Here is an 18,239-nt window from a genome sequence, read left to right on the forward strand (position 1 = left end):
GCCATTTCGCGCTGCTCTTTATAAGTCATTCAGTCGTGCCCCAGGATTGGCTAGAGATGATCCACTTCTCACCTCCCTCTCCCTTTCTCCTCCTTTTGACCGACTTTGAAACTTCTTTAATTGTTGCATGTAATACTGCTGGCCCCCCAACTTCCCTCATGACATGGAGGAGGTGGGCTGTGGCTGTTGGGGACGGTCCACAGTTTGAAGATTGGGGGCTGTTCCCGGACGGCTGCAGCCCCATTACCCCCGCCCAAAAAAAAAATAGTTTAATGGCATCCCTGGCCACACAACCATGGCGCCCCTGTGACCCGGGGAACTCTCACCGGAAGACCTGAGCCGGTACTTGGCCATTGTTCCCCTGGGCTCATGGGGTGGCGCTCGACCCGGCTACTGGCCGTGTTCACGGGGTTTTTGGGGGGGCTTCGCTGCCGCTGCTGTAGTGGATCCGCCAGGGGGCCCCCCGGTGGTGGTTCGCTTTCTCGCTGGTGTTTGGGGTCGGGCTCGGCTCTGGTGGTTATCTCGCCTGCCGGGTCCTGGTCTCCCGCGGGTACCTGCCGCGGCTTGGGCCCCCATGTCTGGATCCTGCTGTGCTAGGTATGTGCCCTCTGGCCTGGCTGGGGGTGTGGTGGCTTCTTGGTGTCACTGGGTTCTGCCTGCCCACCATGCAGGGTTGGGTGGTTGGTGCCTCTGGGTCCCTACTTGCACTCTCTTCACACACACACCCACACACCCACACACCCACACAACCACACACACACACACACACACACACACACACACACACACACACACACACACACACACACACACACACACACACACACACACACACACACACACACACACACACACACACACACACACACACACACACACACACACACACACACACACACACACACACACACACCTACCTCTAACATTTCAACCTCCTCTATATCTTCACCCGTCACCGGAGTCTGTATACCTGTGTATTTTATACATTTGACATGGGCCTGATCGGTTGCGAAGGAGACTGCCTGCCTCAAGTCCGGTCCTTCCAAGGTTTCTGCCTCTTACAGGAAGTTTTTCCTTGCCACTGTGAGTTATCATGAGCTCTTGGCAGGGAACCAGACTGGTTTTATTGGGTCCAACATTTATCCAACAACTAAGTTGTTTATGAAAAACTGTTGATGGTCAATGGATGCCCCACCACAGAATGGACAATACAATTGTATTCTGTGACTGTTACAGTTTACATGTACTGCATTGTAAATGGTGAAGGTATGTAAATAAAAAATAAAAAAATAAAAAAATAAAAAAAGACACTTCTTTTATTTGACGTTATGGAAAGATCTGAGGCTCACATAAAATGCTAACTTATCATCACTTTCCAAGCTCTTTCTAAGGATCAGAATGATATCAAACATTACATACTATGAAAACACAATAATAAGATGTATGTTCAAACAGCATATAAACATCAAAACACTTTTATATTTGGATATATATTTCATGTGACTTCCTTCGTTGGATTTTCTTTACCTGAAAATATTTTATTGAACAATTTAAAACATTTAATACTCTGAAAAGTCATCTGGCAATTGTGGTTCTCTGTCATTGTGGTCTCCTGGCCCTTTGGATACCAGAGAGAGATGATTGGTTGATCTGTAATTCCCTTCAAGTTATTTCCCTCTGTTTCTTCTGAGAGTCACTGTGGTAGTCACTCCTCAGTCGCAGCATTTCAAATCTGTCAGGATGATCCAGATAATCCTGATCCTCCATCAAGTTCCTGTTGTCGTTGGACAGTAGGAGGCGCTGCTGTGTGTGAGTCCAGTGAGAGTGAAGACTGAGAGAAGAAGAGACATGAGGTGATGATGGTGGAAGAACATTGTCTTGACGATCATATACTGATCCAAACTGAGACGAGTCAATGTTCTGTCAACATTCTTCTGAGAACTTGAGAGAAGAACCATGTGACTGAAACATCCCAGAATCATCTTGAATGTCAGATTTGAAGATGAAGTCAGCAGCTAAACTAGCATGTAGATAACATGAGTCTAGTCTAGTTCTGATGTTCAAGTGAACACATGATTCAATATGAAGTGATTCATTTGTGAAATGATGTTTAAAGTGACTCAACATTGTGAGTTGATGATCAAACTCACGTCTGATTTCAAACATTTGACAGAAATATTTCTTTGTTCTCCACTGACAGTCAAACTGAAACAATGTTGATGTTGAAGCTCCTGAAGAGTTTTGAGCTGAAGGTCTTGAAGATTTGGAATCAGAGTTTCACTTGATACTGTAATTGTGAGTCTTTAACATCTGCACGTTTGTACTGGAATCTTCTTCTTCAAGTCCATGTCCACAAAGACCTTCAACTGCTGTGACAGCAGATGAGCTTTGATGTTGAAGTCAATGGATAGAATCAAACTTACCATTCATGGATGAAGGTCTAACCAATGTGGTCTACAGCCTGGAGGAATAAAGAGTCAGAAGATCAGATTAATTTGATTCAGATGTTTCATGAATATTGTTTCATTCTCAGTGGACGACTCAGTCATGACTGTTGATGACAACAAAGATGGATCTATAAACAGGCTGCTCAGTCTCAACTGTCTCCTTTATGCTTCCACTGGTGTCCAGCAGGAGAACATGGAGGAACTCAGAGTTTGGATTCATGTGCTCAGTTCAGATGAAGAGTCTGAGCATCAAATGTTCAGTCTGAAGATCTTTGGAGTTCAGTCAGTGAGTTCAGCTGCTCAGTTCATACCTGAGAGTCTCCAGTCTCCAGTCTGCATTCTTCAGTCCAGCAGAAAGCAGCTCCAGTCCTGGTCCTCCTGGATGATTCTTGATCAGGTCCAGTTCTCTCAGGTGGGATGGGTTCAATGTCAGAGCCGAGGCCAGAGAAGAACAACCTCTCTCTGAGATCTGACACCTTGACAGACTTAAATGAAGGAGAAACACTTTTAGAAACTTATCAGAACCAAGAGAAGATGATGTTCTGACCTGAGAGTCTCCAGGTGACAGTGTGGACTCTTCAGTCCAGCAGACAGCAGCTCCACTCCTGGATCCTTCAGGCTGTTGTCACTCAGGTCCAGTTGAGTCAGACTAGAGTACGGAGAGCTGAGGACTGAGGACAGAAGTGAACAACTTCTCTCTGACAGTTGACACCAGCTCAGCCTGTGAAAGAGACGAGTTTCATCAACAAATGACTTTTTCAATTTTCTATTTGACAAGAATTGAAAGAGTTTATTTAAAGACAAACTCAACTATTTACATTGATAAGATCTTCAGTTGTGGTTTGTTGTCTGCTTCCTCTCTAATATAGTTCAGTCAAAGTTTCTTTCAAACCTTTGATACCAACTATTGACACGTCATTGATTCATGCTGGACTTTTGATCATCAACAAGTGTTTGATTGAATGTGTTCATGTTATGGTTGATTTAATGTTGATGGACCAGATGAAGAGAAACTATGGAAGTATATCAGTGACATCACAATATTGAATGGTTTCAACCTTTCAAATGTTGAATTAGTTTTTTGAATAATTGAATATTAAATAATTAAATAATTTGTATTTTAAAGGTTGAATTTATTTTCATTGAAAAATAATAATATATTTTTAAATTGAGTTAAACCTTTTACACACATATAGTTTAATATTGTTATTAACAAGTATCCTTTTAAATTAATTATAAAAATGTCAAAGTGTTTAAAAATTCAATATTAATGCTGTTATGGAATCATAAATTAAAAAAATCGAGATTCAATATTTTTAAAAAGTAACCTTTTCAATTTAATTTTAAAACGTGAAAGTGTTTAAAATCCAATATATAATATATATATTAAACTCTATGTGTAAAAAATTATTCCATTATTCAATGAAAAAAAACCCTGTAATGTAAGAATGATGCGATTAGTCGACTTAATGGTTCAATATTTGGCGACCAGTCGACTGTTAAAATAGTCGTAGACCTCATGAACAACAGATGAACCATAAGAGAAGAACAGAGACAACAACGGTGGAAAAACAAACAATGAAAACAAATCAAAGACAAACCTCAAGATTCCACTCTAAAGTGTTTTGGCTTCTACGAGACAGATGACGCGAGAACACTGGATAAAGAATATGCAAGGACTGTTGTTTTGATTATTATTCATTTTCAATTAAAGTTGACGCTTGTTTGTTTATCATTACAATGATTTATTAAGATGATATTTTTATAAACTACGTAACATCTTTACCTGCTACACAAACATACAAATGTATCTATGAGCTGCTTCACTGAAGAACAAAGTGATGACAGACTTTGACTCGTGTTTCCACCTCTGACTTTACATTTGAGCTTTGATGATGTAGAAAAGATGATGTTCTGACCTGAGAGTCTCCAGGTGACAGTGTGGACTCTTCAGTCCAGCAGACAGCAGCTCAACTCCTAGATCCTGCAGGTTGTTGTGACTCAGGTCCAGTAGAGTCAGACTAGAGGACGAAGAGCTGAGGACTGAGGACAGAAGTGAACAACTTCTCTCTGACAGTTCACAGTAGATCAGCCTGTGAAAGAAACGAGTTTCATCAACAAGTGACTTTTTCAATTCTTTATTTAAAAACAATCAACTATTTACATTCATAAGATCATGGTCACATGTTTGTTTGAATATTTATCAGGTTGGTATAAATGAGGGTGAAATGTTCAACATGATGACAGAAACACAAACATGAAGAAGAAGTAACAGCAATGTTGAGGTTGTGGTTTGTTGTTAAATATTTACTTTGGAATAACAGACTTTCCTACAAACTAGTGAGACATCATTGATTTATGCTGAATTGTTGGAACATGAACAAGTATTTCAGTGAATGTTTTCATGTGACCAACTTGATCTTGATTAATCAAATTCAATTAAATAAAGTGTTTTTCAACATTCAGTTCATGAGCTGAAAATAAATAATACTTCAACAGGAAGTGACATTTATCAACACATCGTCTGCGAACAAGTAAATCTGGCTCTGTTGCTTCATCAACCAGGAAACAAGAGCTGAGACGACACTTGTCTAGTTTCTCTCCAGATATTAGAAACATGACATTTATTTATATCTTCATTTCTCCTGAGAGACAAGAAACCAGATGAACTGTGGACCAGACATGAAGAGAGAAGATGATGTTCTGACCTGAGAGTCTCCAGGTGACAGTGTGGACTCTTCAGTCCAGCAGACAGCAGCTCCACTCCTAGATCCTGCAGGTTGTTGTTAGTCAGGTCCAGTAGAGTCAGACTAGAGGACGGAGAGCTGAGGACTGAGGACAGAAGTGAACAACTTCTCTCTGACAGTTCACAGAAGCTCAGCCTGTGAAAGAGACGAGTTTCATCAACAAATGACTTTTTCAATTTTCTATCTGACAAGAATTGAAAGAGCTTATTTCAAGACAAAATCAACTATTTCCATTGATAAGATCTTCAGTTGTGGTTTGTTGTCTGCTTCCTCTCTAATATAGTTCAGTCAAAGTTTCTTTCAAACCTTTGATACCAACTATTGACACGTCATTGATTCATGCTGGACTTTTGATCATCAACAAGTGTTTGATTGAATGTGTTCATGTTATGGTTGATTTGATGTTGATGGACCAGATGAAGAGAAACTATGGAAGTATATCAGTGACATCACAATATTGAATGGTTTCAACCTTTCAAATGTTGAATTCGTTTTTTGAATAATTTAATTTTAAATAATTAAATAATTTGTATTTTAAATAATTAAATGACTTGTATATTAAAGGTTGGATTTATTTTTTATTCAAAAGTTATAATAATAATGTTTTTTAATTTATTAAAAGTTTTATTTCACACATGGAGTTTAAAATTGTTATTGGAATAATAATAATAAAAAAAAATCGAGATTCAATATTCTTTTTTAAAAGTAGCCTTTTACATGTAATATAAAAAAGTGAACTTGTTTAAAATCCAATATATAATTTATATTCAAATAATTTAATTACATTTATTAGAAAATAATTCCACTGTTAAAAAAACAACATCATTTCAATAAAATAAAATGTTAAATTCAATCCTTCAATTCTCTGATGACACTGATCTACTTGCATAAGAAACAAAGCAAATGTTTTTCAATATTCAGTTCATGAGCTGAAAATAGATTCAACTGCTCCAACAGGAAGTGACATTTATACTGACGTGTACAAAATACTTATTAAGTGAACAAAGATCTGCTGTTTTTTGTTTATGGTTTAAGTCACCGTTGATGTTTGTTTTGACTCTGTTGGTTTGGACTGTTGCTGAATGAATTGGAGTCTCAGTAAAAGACATGACAAAAAAACTTATTGGCTTCAATGTACATTTATGAAAATATTTAGCTTCAAAAGAAGCTTAAAGTAAGTAAAGTAGTTTTGTTTCATTAAAGAAACTTCATGATAAATTGAAGAAAAATGTAAGAATGATGAGATTAGTCGACTTAATGGTTCAATATTTGGCGACCAGTCGACTGTTAAAATAGTCGTAGACCTCATGAACAACAGATGAACCATAAGAGAAGAACAGAGACAACAACGGTGGAAAAACAAACAATGAAAACAAATCAAAGACAAACCTCAAGATTCCACTCTAAAGTGTTTTGTCTTCTACGAGACAGATGACGCGAGAACACTGGATAAAGAATATGCAAGGACTGTTGTTTTGATTATTATTCATTTTCATTTAAAGTTGACGCTTGTTGGTTTATCATTACAATGATTTATTAAGATGATATTTTTATAAACTACGTAACATCTTTACCTGCTACACAAACATACAAATATATCTATGAGCTGCTTCACTGAAGAACAAAGTGATGACAGACTTTGACTCGTGTTTCCACCTCTGACTTTACATTTGAGCTTTGATGATGTAGAAAAGATGATGTTCTGACCTGAGAGTCTCCAGGTGACAGTGTGGACTCTTCAGTCCAGCAGACAGCAGCTCCACTCCTAGATCCTTCAGGCTGTTGTTACTCAAGTCCAGTAGAGTCAGACTAGAGGACGGAGAGCTGAGGACTGAGGACAGAAGTGAACAACTTCTCTCTGACAGTTCACACCTGATCAGCCTGTGAAAGAGACGAGTTTCATCAACAAGTGACTTTTTTTAATTTTCTATTTGACAAGAATTGAAAGAGTTTATTTAAAGACAAACTCAACTATTTACATTGATAAGATCTTCAGTTGTGGTTTGTTGTCTGCTTCCTCTCTAATATAGTTCAGTCAAAGTTTCTTTCAAACCTTTGATACCAACTATTGACACGTCATTGATTCATGCTGGACTTTTGATCATCAACAAGTGTTTGATTGAATGTGTTCATGTTATGGTTGATTTGATGTTGATGGACCAGATGAAGAGAAACTATGGAAGTATATCAGTGACATCACAATATTGAATGGTTTCAACCTTTCAAATGTTGAATTCGTTTTTTGAATAATCGAAATTTAAATAATAAAATAATTTGTATATTAAAGTTTAAATCTATTTTTATTGAATAATAATAATATTAAACAATGAGTAAATGTTTTTTCACAAATAGAGTTTAATATTGTAATTAACAAGTATCCTTTAAAATTCATTATAAAAATGTCAAAGTGTTTAAAATCTAATATAAATGCTGGTATAACACAGTCACCAGACAAACCAAAAGAGCTACTTGATCGTACTTTCAGCCTTTCATGTGACACATAGACGATCATGTGAAAACATCAAAACATCTATTTAGATATTTTCCTGACAATGTAAGTAAGTAAGTAAGTAATATTTATTTATATAGCGCTTTTCGTCTTGATCTTTAAAGTATGTACTTTTTTGAGTATTGTTTTGATTGTTTAAGCGCTTTGTGAATGTGTCAACTTTGTTTTAAGGTGTGGAGTTTAAAAAGTATTTAACTCCATCTCAAGATCAATCTGTGGTCTCTGCCTGTAATAGACATATCAGTCTGTGTAAGAAAAATAATTGAATTAAGATTATTTATTTTTGAATTATTATAAATTACGATATTAAACTCTTTGTGTTAAAAATTATTCCATTATTCAATGAAAACAAAACCAACATTTCAATATTTAAATTATTGAATTAAATTATTCAGAAAATAATTCTATGGTTAAAAAAATACAACATTTCAATAAAATGAAATGTTAAATTCAATCCTTCAATTCTCTGATGGCACTGATCTACTTGCGTAAGAAACAAAGCAAATGTTTTTCAATATTCAGTTCATGAGCTGAAAATAGATTCAACTGCTCTAACAGGAAGTGACATTTATACTGACGTGTACAAAATACTTATTAAGTGAACAAAAATCTGCTATTTTTTGTTTATGTTTTAAGTCACCGTTGATGGTTATTTTGACTCTGTTGGTTTGGACTGTTGCTGAATGAATTGGAGTCTCAGTAAAAGACATGACAAACAAAACTTATTGGCTTCAATGTACATTTATGAAAATATTTAGCCTCAAAAGAAACTTAAAGTAAGTAAAGTAGTTTTGTTTCATTAAAGAAACTTCATGATAAATTGAAGAAAAATGTAAGAATGATGAGATTAGTCGACTTAATGGTTCAATATTTGGTGACCAGTCGACTGTTAAAATAGTCGTAGACCTCATGAACAACAGATGAACCATAAGAGAAGAACAGAGACAACAACGGTGGAAAAACAAACAATGAAAACAAATCAAAGACAAACCTCAAGATTCCACTCTAAAGTGTTTTGGCTTCTACGAGACAGATGACGCGAGAACACTGGATAAAGAATATGCAAGGACTGTTGTTTTGATTATTATTCATTTTCAATTAAAGTTGACGCTTGTTTTTTTTATCATTACAATGATTTATTAAGATTATATTTTTATAAACTACGTAACATCTTTACCTGCTACACAAACATACAAATGTATCTATGAGCTGCTTCACTGAAGAACAAAGTGATGACAGACTTTGACTCGTGTTTCCACCTCTGACTTTACATTTGAGCTTTGATGATGTAGAAAAGATGATGTTCTGACCTGAGAGTCTCCAGGCGACAGTGTGGACTCTTCAGTCCAGCAGACAGCAGCTCAACTCCTGGATCCTGCAGCTTGTAGTTGTGACTCAGGTCCAGTAGAGTCAGACTAGAGGACGGAGAGCTGAGGACTGAGGACAGAAGTGAACAACTTCTCTCTGACAGTTCACATCTGCTCAGCCTGTGAAAAAATAAAAATAAATACAACAATTCAATAAAATTAAATGTTAAATTCAATCATTCAATTCTCTGATGACACTGATCTATTTGCATAAGAAACAAAGCAAATGTTTTTCAATATTCAGTTCATGAGCTGAAAATAGATTCAACTGCTCCAACAGGAAGTGAAATTTATACTGACGTGTACAAAATACTTAATAAGTGAACAAAGATCTGCTGTTTTATTGTTTATATATTCATTTGAATTTAAGATGAAGATTTTGTAGAAATTAGGCTCAGAGCTTCTGTGAAGCACACATGCTAACTTCAAGTTTATTTTCTGTAAATAAATGTTTTGTACACATTCATTTGTGTATACGCAGTATAATTAATGAGGCCACATGTTTCTGCTAATTTCTTCTGAACCAGTGGGCAACAGGTTGAGGGTTCAATTCCAGGCTGACCTGACATCCTTTTTCTTGATCATAAAACATGAATCAAAACTCTTCTTAATCTTTAAACATGTGTCCATGTATTTGTGTTGTGTTTCTCTGAGTCTTTCAGAATCTATGTTTTCATCACTGATCCTCTGTCTCACATCAATTGAATGCATCAGGGATGAGAGGGCCCTGACCAAGAAGGATGAACCAATAGCAAGTTACAGAATAAAAGCATGTCAGTGGTTGACTTTCTGTCATTGGTCAACAGCTGCAGAATGATGAACTCAGCAAAGTGTGTGTGTTTCATGTCCTTCAGTTGAAGATGAACAAACACAAAATGCAACAAGCGAAGAAAACATTGAGACAGAAGTTGTTAGTGCTGTGATAGTCCCACGTTCTGACCACATTCAACTTTGAAATATGTTCTTTTGATTATCATTCATTTTCATTTAAAGTTGACGCTTGTTTGTTTATATTACAATGATTTATTAAGATGATATTTTTATAAACTACGTAACTTCATACTTTTCAATGCTCTATTTGACAAGACTGAACTAGTTAGATCATAAAATCACCATCACATATTGTATGAATATTTGAGGAAGGTTTGTCTGAATTAGAATCAATTTGTTAAACACGATGACAAACACAACAATCATCAAAGAGTAAATCAAAAATTCATGTTTAGTTCATATCATCAGAAATGTTTGAACAACTTACAGAACTTTGTTTGCAGCTTGAACCACCGACAGAAGCCTCTCAAGAACCTCTTCTGAACCATTTATTGTGTATTTCTTCAGGTTAAACTCGTCCAGATGTTCCTCTGAGGACAGTAAGATGAAGGCCAGGGCCGACCATTGAGCAGAAGACATTAGAAAAGTGGAAATACGTCCTGATCTCAGCTGCTGTTGGACCTCCTCCACCAGAGAAGTGTCCATGACTTCATTCAGACAGTAGAACAGGTTGATGATTCTCTCTGGAGACACATCCTCACTTATCTTCTTCTTGATGAGCTCTGCTGTGTTGTGATTGGTCCAGGAGCTACTTCCTGTCTGTGTCAACAAACCTGGAAGGAGACTCTGGCTGGTCTGCAGAGAAAGACCCAGAAGGAAGCGCAGGAACAAGTCCAGATGTCCATTTGGACTTTTTAGAGTTTCATCTATTGCTGTCTGGTAGAACCTTTCTGTTGGACTTTTGTCGATTTCTGTCAGTTTTGATTCCATCAGGTTGACTCCAGAGTTGATGAAGGTCTGGTGGACGTGAAGAGCAGCCAGGAACTCCTGAACACTCAGGTGGTTGAAGCAGAACACCTTGTCCTGGTACAGTCCTCTCTCCTCTCTGAAGATCTGAGTGAACACTCCTGAGTAAACTGAAGCTGCTGAGATATCGATGTCACACTCTGTGAGATCTGACTTATAGAAGATCAAGTTTCCTCTCTGCAGATGCTCAAAAGCCAGTTTTCCCAGAGACTCCATCATCTTCTTGCTCTCAGGATCCCAAACTGTTTCAGTCCCAGATCCTCCGTCGTACTTCAGCTTCTTGACTTTGAACTGAACCACCAGGAAGTAGATGTACATCTCAGTTAGGGTCTTGGGCAGCTGTCCTGTCTCTGTGCTATTCAACATGTGCTCCAGAACTGTGGCAGCGATCCAGCAGAAGATTGGGATGTGACACATGATGTAGATGCTTCGTGACCTCCTGATGTGAGACATGATGCTGCTGGTCTGCTCCTTATCTCTGAACCTCTTCCTGAAATACTCCTCCTTCTGGGGGTCATTGAACCCTCTGACCTCTGTCACCATGTCCACACACTCAGGAGGGATCTGATTGGCTGCTGCAGGTCGTGTGGTGATCCAGAGACGAGCTGAGGGAAGAAGATCCCCCCTGATGAGGTTTGTCAGCAGGACGTCTACTGAGGTGGTCTCTGTAGCTTCTATCAGGGGCCGACTGTTGAGGAAGTCCAGAGGGAGTCTACACTCGTCCAGACCATCAAAGATGAACAGAACCTGTAGTCCTTCAAAGCTGCTGAGTCTGGATTCTCTGGTTTCAGGAAAGAAAAGATGAACAAGTTGAATCAAACTCAACTTCTTCTCTTTCAGCAGGTTCAGCTCTCTGAAGGTGAAAGGAAATAAGAAGTGGAAGTTCTGGTGGGCTTTGTCTTCAGCCCAGTCCAGAGTCAGCTTCTGTGTCAGGAGGGTCTTCCCAATGCCAGCCACGCCCTTCGTCAGCAGTGTTCTGATTGGTCGTTCAGGTGAGGCTTTAAAGAGGTCTTCTTGTCTGATGGTGGTTTCTGGTCTGGTCTGATTCCTGGTGGCTGCTTCGATCTGTCGGACCTCATGCTCCTGGTTGACCTGGTCTGTGCCCCCCTCAGTGATGTAGAGCTCAGTGAAGATCTCATTCAGAAGAGCAGAGTTTCCTGCTTTAGCGACCCCCTCAGACACACTGTGGAACTTCTTCTGCAGGCTCCTCTTCAGTCGTTGTCCAAGACTTCCTGAATGAAGACATAAGTCATACGAGTCAGAAGATTGTAGTAGGTGAAAATGGAGTAAAATCTTCAGATCTGATGCAAGTGTTCTTCATCTTCATCATGTTTGTTCACATGTTCTTACTGCTCCACAGACGCTCGGCCAGATCCTCCTCCTCCATGTCCTTCAGGAGATGAACTGTGATCTTCAGGAATTCTTCTCTGATGCTTTTCCACTTATCATCTTCCTCCTCAGTCTGTGGAGTCTCTGGAGTCACAAACCTCCAGAGTCTCTTCAGCTCCTTCTGCATATAATTGTAGAAGTTTTTCTCCAGTGACTGGAACAGAATCACAGAGAAGAAAGTCAGAGTGATAGTGGATCATCTCAAGAACCACAAAGACCAGACGCTTTAACTTGGATTCAGATGAATGATGATGAACAGAAGGAACCTCTAGGATGAGGACCTCCTCTGGCTCATGAACATACCAGCCGTTTGATTTCCAGTTGTGAGGGATGTTGCTGACCAATGAGAAGCTCTGAGTTCTGATGGTCCACTCTGAGAAGAAGGGATGAAATCAGACTGTAAATAAACTCTTGTCGTGTTGAAGGTTCTGATCATAAGTAAACTAGAAGGTTCCTTTTAAAACCCACATACATCTCCATTAGAACTTAAATCTTGTCAAGCCAAACTGGTTATTTTAAATATTTTAATATTAAAATGATTCTTCTTGGTCTTATTCTTCAAAGACTCACAACAGTCCAGAATATTATGGTTCCTCCTGCTGGATCTTGATGAAAACACAACTCTGATCAACTCTCATCTTTTTCTATCCTGTTATTCACCAGCTGAACCACTAGATGTCCTCACACTGCTGCACATGTCCACCTCTGCACTACAACTGTGAAAGCAACGTTTGAGGTTTTTAACTGTGTCTTTATCTCCCCCTGCTGGTGTTGTGAGTGAAGTAAAGTTCTCTGGTTTAATGTGTGTATGAACCTGGTAGACTCACACTTGTTCACTCTCACCTCACACCTGGAGACTCTTCACTTCCTCTGAGGTCAATATATTTAGGCATTGAATGATCACTCTTCGGAGACACACAGCAGGGTTCTGGTCCAGATCTTGGTCCAGGTCCAGCAGGTTCTTGCTGCTGCTTTGAACTTGAACACAGAAGTAGAATGAGATCAAGGGATTGACTTTTTATGTGGCCCTCTTGAAAGAACAAGCTAGGCATATTTATTAAATGTTGAGTTTATTTGACTTCCCTGAAAGAAGAGAAATGTCAACTGAACTTTGGTCTGAGCTTTTGTTGTTTTGTCTGTATCTTTTGTTTTTCTTTTCCTTCTTTGTTTATGGTACGTTTTTCTTTACTTTGAAAATTCAATAAAGAAATCTTAAAAAAAAACAAAAAAACGATCTGAGTCAAACCATCAGACGCTAGATTTGTAGTGCGCGTAATGACAGAACATTACGGTAGCAGTGACGAAGAAAGTAATGTCTGTGTTTATGAAGCCACCGATATTTTTTCAAGTTCATGCTCCAGTGGCGTCACTAGCCTGAATGGCCCATGACTAGAACCAACAGCTTTAAAGCACTTAAGTAAAGTTGGCCCGAAATAATTCGCTTTTCAAATAACAAAAATGTTAGAATATTTCCCTTTCAATAACTCATTCTACCTGTCTGTAGTTCGGATCATAAACACCTCAGTTATTATTTAGTTTTCATTTCGATTTTTTTTCTTCCCGATTTAAATAAATTATTAAATGTACATAAGCAAATTATTTCTGAACTCGAATGTTTGTATTGCATTGTACAGTTGTGCGTTATTATTAGTAAAACGGCTTCAGCCAATCAGCGGCTTCGTCACATGAAGTGCGGACACTTCCTGTTGGTGTCAAAGTCACGTGTGTCGTCAGACCAGAGCTGTGTCTGAAATCGCATACTAGCGTACTAAAAGTATTTTTAGTGCGTTAGTGCGTCTCAATTCTTAGTATGCGAAATTTAGTGCGCCATGCACACTAAATTGCCGTACTAACATGCCCACAAAACTGAGCATGGTTTGATGGACACTAACCAACCTCAACAGCCGCCATCTTAGTGACGTTTTAAACGGAAGTTACGTCATATATATATGCATATATATGCATATACTTACAGGTGCATTTTCCGCAGCAGTAGAAGGATGACACGTCTTCGGTGCTGATACCAGCGTAAATATCTCGCGATTATTTAGATTCTCATATTTTTTCTTTATTTCTTTTTCAAACTTGCAAAACGTGCTGCCAGCAGGTGGCGATAGCGTCCAAACAGCTGGTTGAAACATCGTTAAATAGTAGTAGAAGAAGAAGCGGTCATGTGATTTCCGGTTAGTGTATAGCGGCAGTGTTTGATTTGAGACATACTATCTGTGGAGAATTTGCGTACTAGTTAGTACGTACACTAAACTGATGCATACTAACTTCTAGCATACTAAGAGTAGTATGCGATTTGAGACACAGCTCAGGAGATGAACGAACGGAAAGTGATTATGTTGACGAAGATCGTCTGTTTGTCAATATAAATGTTTTATGTGGTAAAAAGTATCATGTAAACGTTCTGTTGACGTTTCTTTAACCCATAAAAAATATTTTAAAGAGACATTCGCATATGCAGCGTGTGACGTCATCACGTAGGAAGTGGGGGGACAGAATTTGTAGGGGGGACAGAATTTGTACCTACAACCGGTCGTTTTTTCGCGGCTTCAAGTCAAACAAAATACAAGCTTTACGATCGCTTTTACGTGGCCCTCGAAAGAACATGTTTTTACAGAGAACAAGCTGGACATATTAAATTAATATATAAAAAACAACAAAACACAATAAAAAAAAACAGGAAAAATCATTTTGTACTTTCACACACAATATATTTACAAATGTACTTTTGTTTTGTACATTGAATGATATAATTACTATATATATATATATATATATATATATATATATATATATATATATATATATATATATATATATATATATATATATATATATATTTAAGTACAAGTGTTCTGTAAATAAAAAATAAAAGTTACAAATATTAATTTTACATTTGTGGATGTCACAACACACTGTGTATTTGCAGATCGACCTCTGTGCAGTTACAAATATTAGTGAGACAAAAATAGCTTCATACCTATGAGGTTTTTAATTGTGTCTTTATCTCCCCCTGCTGGTGTTGTTCGTGAAGTAAAGTGCTCTGGTTTAATGTGTCAGTTTGAACCTGGTAGACTGTTCACTCTCACCTCACACCTGGAGACTCTTCACTTCCTCTGAAGTCAATCCATTTCTCCATTGAACGATCACTCTTCAGAGACACACAGCTGAATTCTGGTCCAGATCTTGGTCCAGGTCCAGCAGGTTCTTGCTGCTGCTTGGATCTTGAACACAGAAGTAGAATGAGTGAGAATGAAGACATGGAGGACAATCTTGGAGGTCCTTGTCTCACCTCTGAGTACTGGTCTTTTCATCGTGCTCCTCACACTGAGGGTATTTAAAGGAGTCTCTGTCCTCACCATGAGTCTCAGCAGAGTCTTCACCTTCACACAAACACACTCATGAGATTCTTGGCAACATCATAAGTTGTTCTCGCCTCATAGTGTACAAACTATAATCAATCCTTTCATAATGTCCTGTTTTCATTAGAGGAAAACAGATTCGACTTCACACGTTCTCCGCCCTCTACAGGCAGTGTTAGATGGAGCATGTTTTTTGAAAGAGTGTCAAGTCAGAAAGATCTGCTCCTTAGCAGAGGTATCTTTTATCCAGCATTAGCAGCTTCTCTGCTCAGTAAAATCTATGTCCACACTGGGGTCTCAGGCTTGTAGTGCGCCCCAACAGACGTGTCATTACAGGCTATTACACTGCTTGCTTGTTGTAAATCAGAAACGTAAAGCACTGTAATGATGATGATGATGATGATGATGGTCTGATCGTCTCTGAGCTTCATTAGAATTTGTGGCTCACCTGCGCTTATTCTTACTATGTTAAAATGAACGTTTTTTCTTTGCATGTAGTTATTATGTGATGGTGTATTTATACATGTGCGTTTTTAAGGATATCGCTCCGATCACGTGATCACATGAAGGAAAATGGCTTTATCAGCTTTCATTCTGCAGCTTCACTTTGATATAACTGACTGATGTGATGTTGTTTCACAAGAACGTCTGTGACTCTCATAGAGAAGACTTGTAGGATCCCACAGTGTTTGTTACATTATAAAAACAATCTTATAATTACTAATCGTTTTTTCCTAACTGTGTGAAATGCCTGGAAAACAACTCAGTATACATCGATCATGTTGTCCTAATAAATAAAGATCATTATTCTAGTGAATGAGAAACATATTTTTAATTTTGCAAATAATTTATCATCCACTCATGTATCTACAAACATGTGTTTAGTTTCAATCAATATTGATATTAATGTGTCTCTTTATAAACATGGATCTGAGCAGTAAATATGTACATAGGACACCTTCAAACCTGTCAGGAAGTCAAGTTTCACGCCATTATTATTCTTGATAAATATAAAATTTGCTGCGCTCACACTGAAAGAGAAGAGAGCTCTGATTGGCTGATGTGCACATCATATAAATGGTTATTGCACCAATTGCTTCTCATCTTTTTTCTTATTTCATATTATATTATGTCACGGCTCAACCGGTAGATTGTGACCGACTATAAGGTACTTCTGGTCTATATTAACAATACACACTCACATGATCACACTCACAGTCACTACAACAGCACAGACCCACAATAATAGTATATTATTTGCTGATAAAGAATATTTATAGACAAATTAGTCACAGTGGTTGAAAAAGACTCGATTCTTCACAACTGCCACATCAGGAAGTTAAACAAATATGCACGCACACAAACACACCCAAGCACACACACCCACACACACACACACACACACACACACACACACACACACACACACACACACACACGCACACACACACACACACAGATTGAGTGTCATCATTTCTAGATTTAGCTGCAGTTGTTTGTGAAAACATCAACATGGATCGTCTCGTTGTGATTCATTTCATTTCATCAACTGCTGACTTGTGTGAGAGTCAGAGAGTCACTGACCTGTCTGCAGCTTTCCTTTTCTCTGTGGTCTCAGGTCCATGTTGGAGCAGAATTCAGCTTCTTCTGACCAGAACTGATGGAACAGGGAAAACACTGATCGACTCCTTCTGACGCTGGTATCAAGGGTTAGACTGAAATAAAAGCATGTGACTCTTGAAACCGGTCTTTCTTGTTAGACTGTTACCAAGCCTTGTGTTCTGGTTCATTGTCAAGATTTTATTGACTGTACGTGCTTTCATTCACAGAAATCTGACTAGTTTATGAGCAGAGAGTCACATTATTATTTGGCTTACAGCAACGGTGGGTGTGTTCAATTCTGGTTGCTTTGTCTGGAAAAAAAAATGGAAAGAAGGGTTCATTTAAAATAAAAATAGCCAAAGTCGTTTGATATTTGATACTATGTACTTTTTGACTTTTACTGCAGTAACGGGGAAGCCTCAAGAGTGGTTGCACAGTTCCAGGGAAATTGTTTAAAATTAAATTGTTTATAACCCTTATACAAACTTTTATTTGCAGAACAACAAATTTCTGGTAGATTTAATTTAAAATTGCCTCTAGGTAAAATTACCTGAAGAAAAGGAGCACCATCCTTGAGTCTTAGTCCAAAGGAAACTATTACATTTATGTGGATAATATTTAATTCATTGGACTTATTAATTAACTATGAAACACTACTTTGAATTAATCTCATTTAATGAAGTCACTTCTTGAATTGAAGAATCTTTTTCAATAGATTTTACACTTCAAATGATTAGAATCAAACGACTTCATTAATACAATGTTTTCCAGGTTCTGTTGACTTTCGGACAAAGAGGATTCGACATTGTTATGGCAGTAAGGAGACGGCAGGAAGTGAAAGATTCTTGAGAAAGAGATTTCAAGAAATTTAAAAAACGAATGAGTGTAGTAACTTGATATGAAGGTACTTCATAAGTGACATGAATTTGGCGATCATCACAATTGTAATTACAAAGCTATTACAAAATGTATGTGAAGTATTGCACAAAAGAGGTGATTTTGAAAACTTC

General features: G+C 37.9%; 1 protein-coding gene across 7 annotated transcripts; it reads right to left on the reverse strand.

The window, feature by feature from the left end:
- Positions 1-1,298: 1,298 nt before the first annotated feature.
- On the reverse strand, positions 1,299-17,330 carry LOC148068387 (NLR family CARD domain-containing protein 3-like). Of its 7 annotated transcripts, XM_087804451.1 has the most exons (15): positions 17,212-17,330; positions 15,558-15,648; positions 15,355-15,489; positions 13,100-13,234; positions 12,560-12,629; positions 12,218-12,410; positions 10,329-12,099; positions 9,014-9,190; positions 6,902-7,075; positions 5,156-5,329; positions 4,367-4,540; positions 2,995-3,168; positions 2,759-2,932; positions 2,424-2,461; positions 1,299-1,831 (listed from the first exon to the last, which is right to left on the reverse strand). In XM_087804451.1, exons 1-14 carry the CDS (start codon positions 17,249-17,251, stop codon positions 2,455-2,457), a joined length of 3,489 nt encoding a protein of 1,162 aa, XP_087660577.1. In that variant the 5' UTR covers positions 17,252-17,330; the 3' UTR covers positions 1,299-1,831; positions 2,424-2,454. The 7 variants fall into 7 exon arrangements, with proteins under 7 accessions (XP_087660577.1, XP_087660579.1, XP_087660578.1 ...); XM_087804453.1 differs by lacking the exon at positions 15,355-15,489; XM_087804452.1 differs by lacking the exon at positions 13,100-13,234.
- Between the last annotated feature and the right edge of the window lie 909 nt (positions 17,331-18,239).

Source organism: Callionymus lyra, chromosome 12, assembly GCF_982586985.1.
Source record: "Callionymus lyra chromosome 12, fCalLyr1.hap1.1, whole genome shotgun sequence".
In the NCBI taxonomy this organism is placed as follows: Eukaryota; Metazoa; Chordata; class Actinopteri; order Syngnathiformes; family Callionymidae; genus Callionymus; species Callionymus lyra.

What these genes read in the sequence shown, in the direction of transcription:
- LOC148068387 (XM_087804451.1), bottom strand. Translation starts at nt 17,251, where the DNA reads ATGGACCTGAGACCACAGAGAAAAGGAAAGCTGCAGACAG. An exon ending in GAAGAGTCTCCAGGTGTGAG is followed by an intron (nt 13,235 to 15,354) that starts GTGAGAGTGAAC and finishes TCTGTGTTCAAG; the next exon opens with TTCAAAGCAGCAGCAAGAAC. An exon ending in GGCCGAGCGTCTGTGGAGCA is followed by an intron (nt 12,100 to 12,217) that starts GTAAGAACATGT and finishes GTCTTCATTCAG; the next exon opens with GAAGTCTTGGACAACGACTG.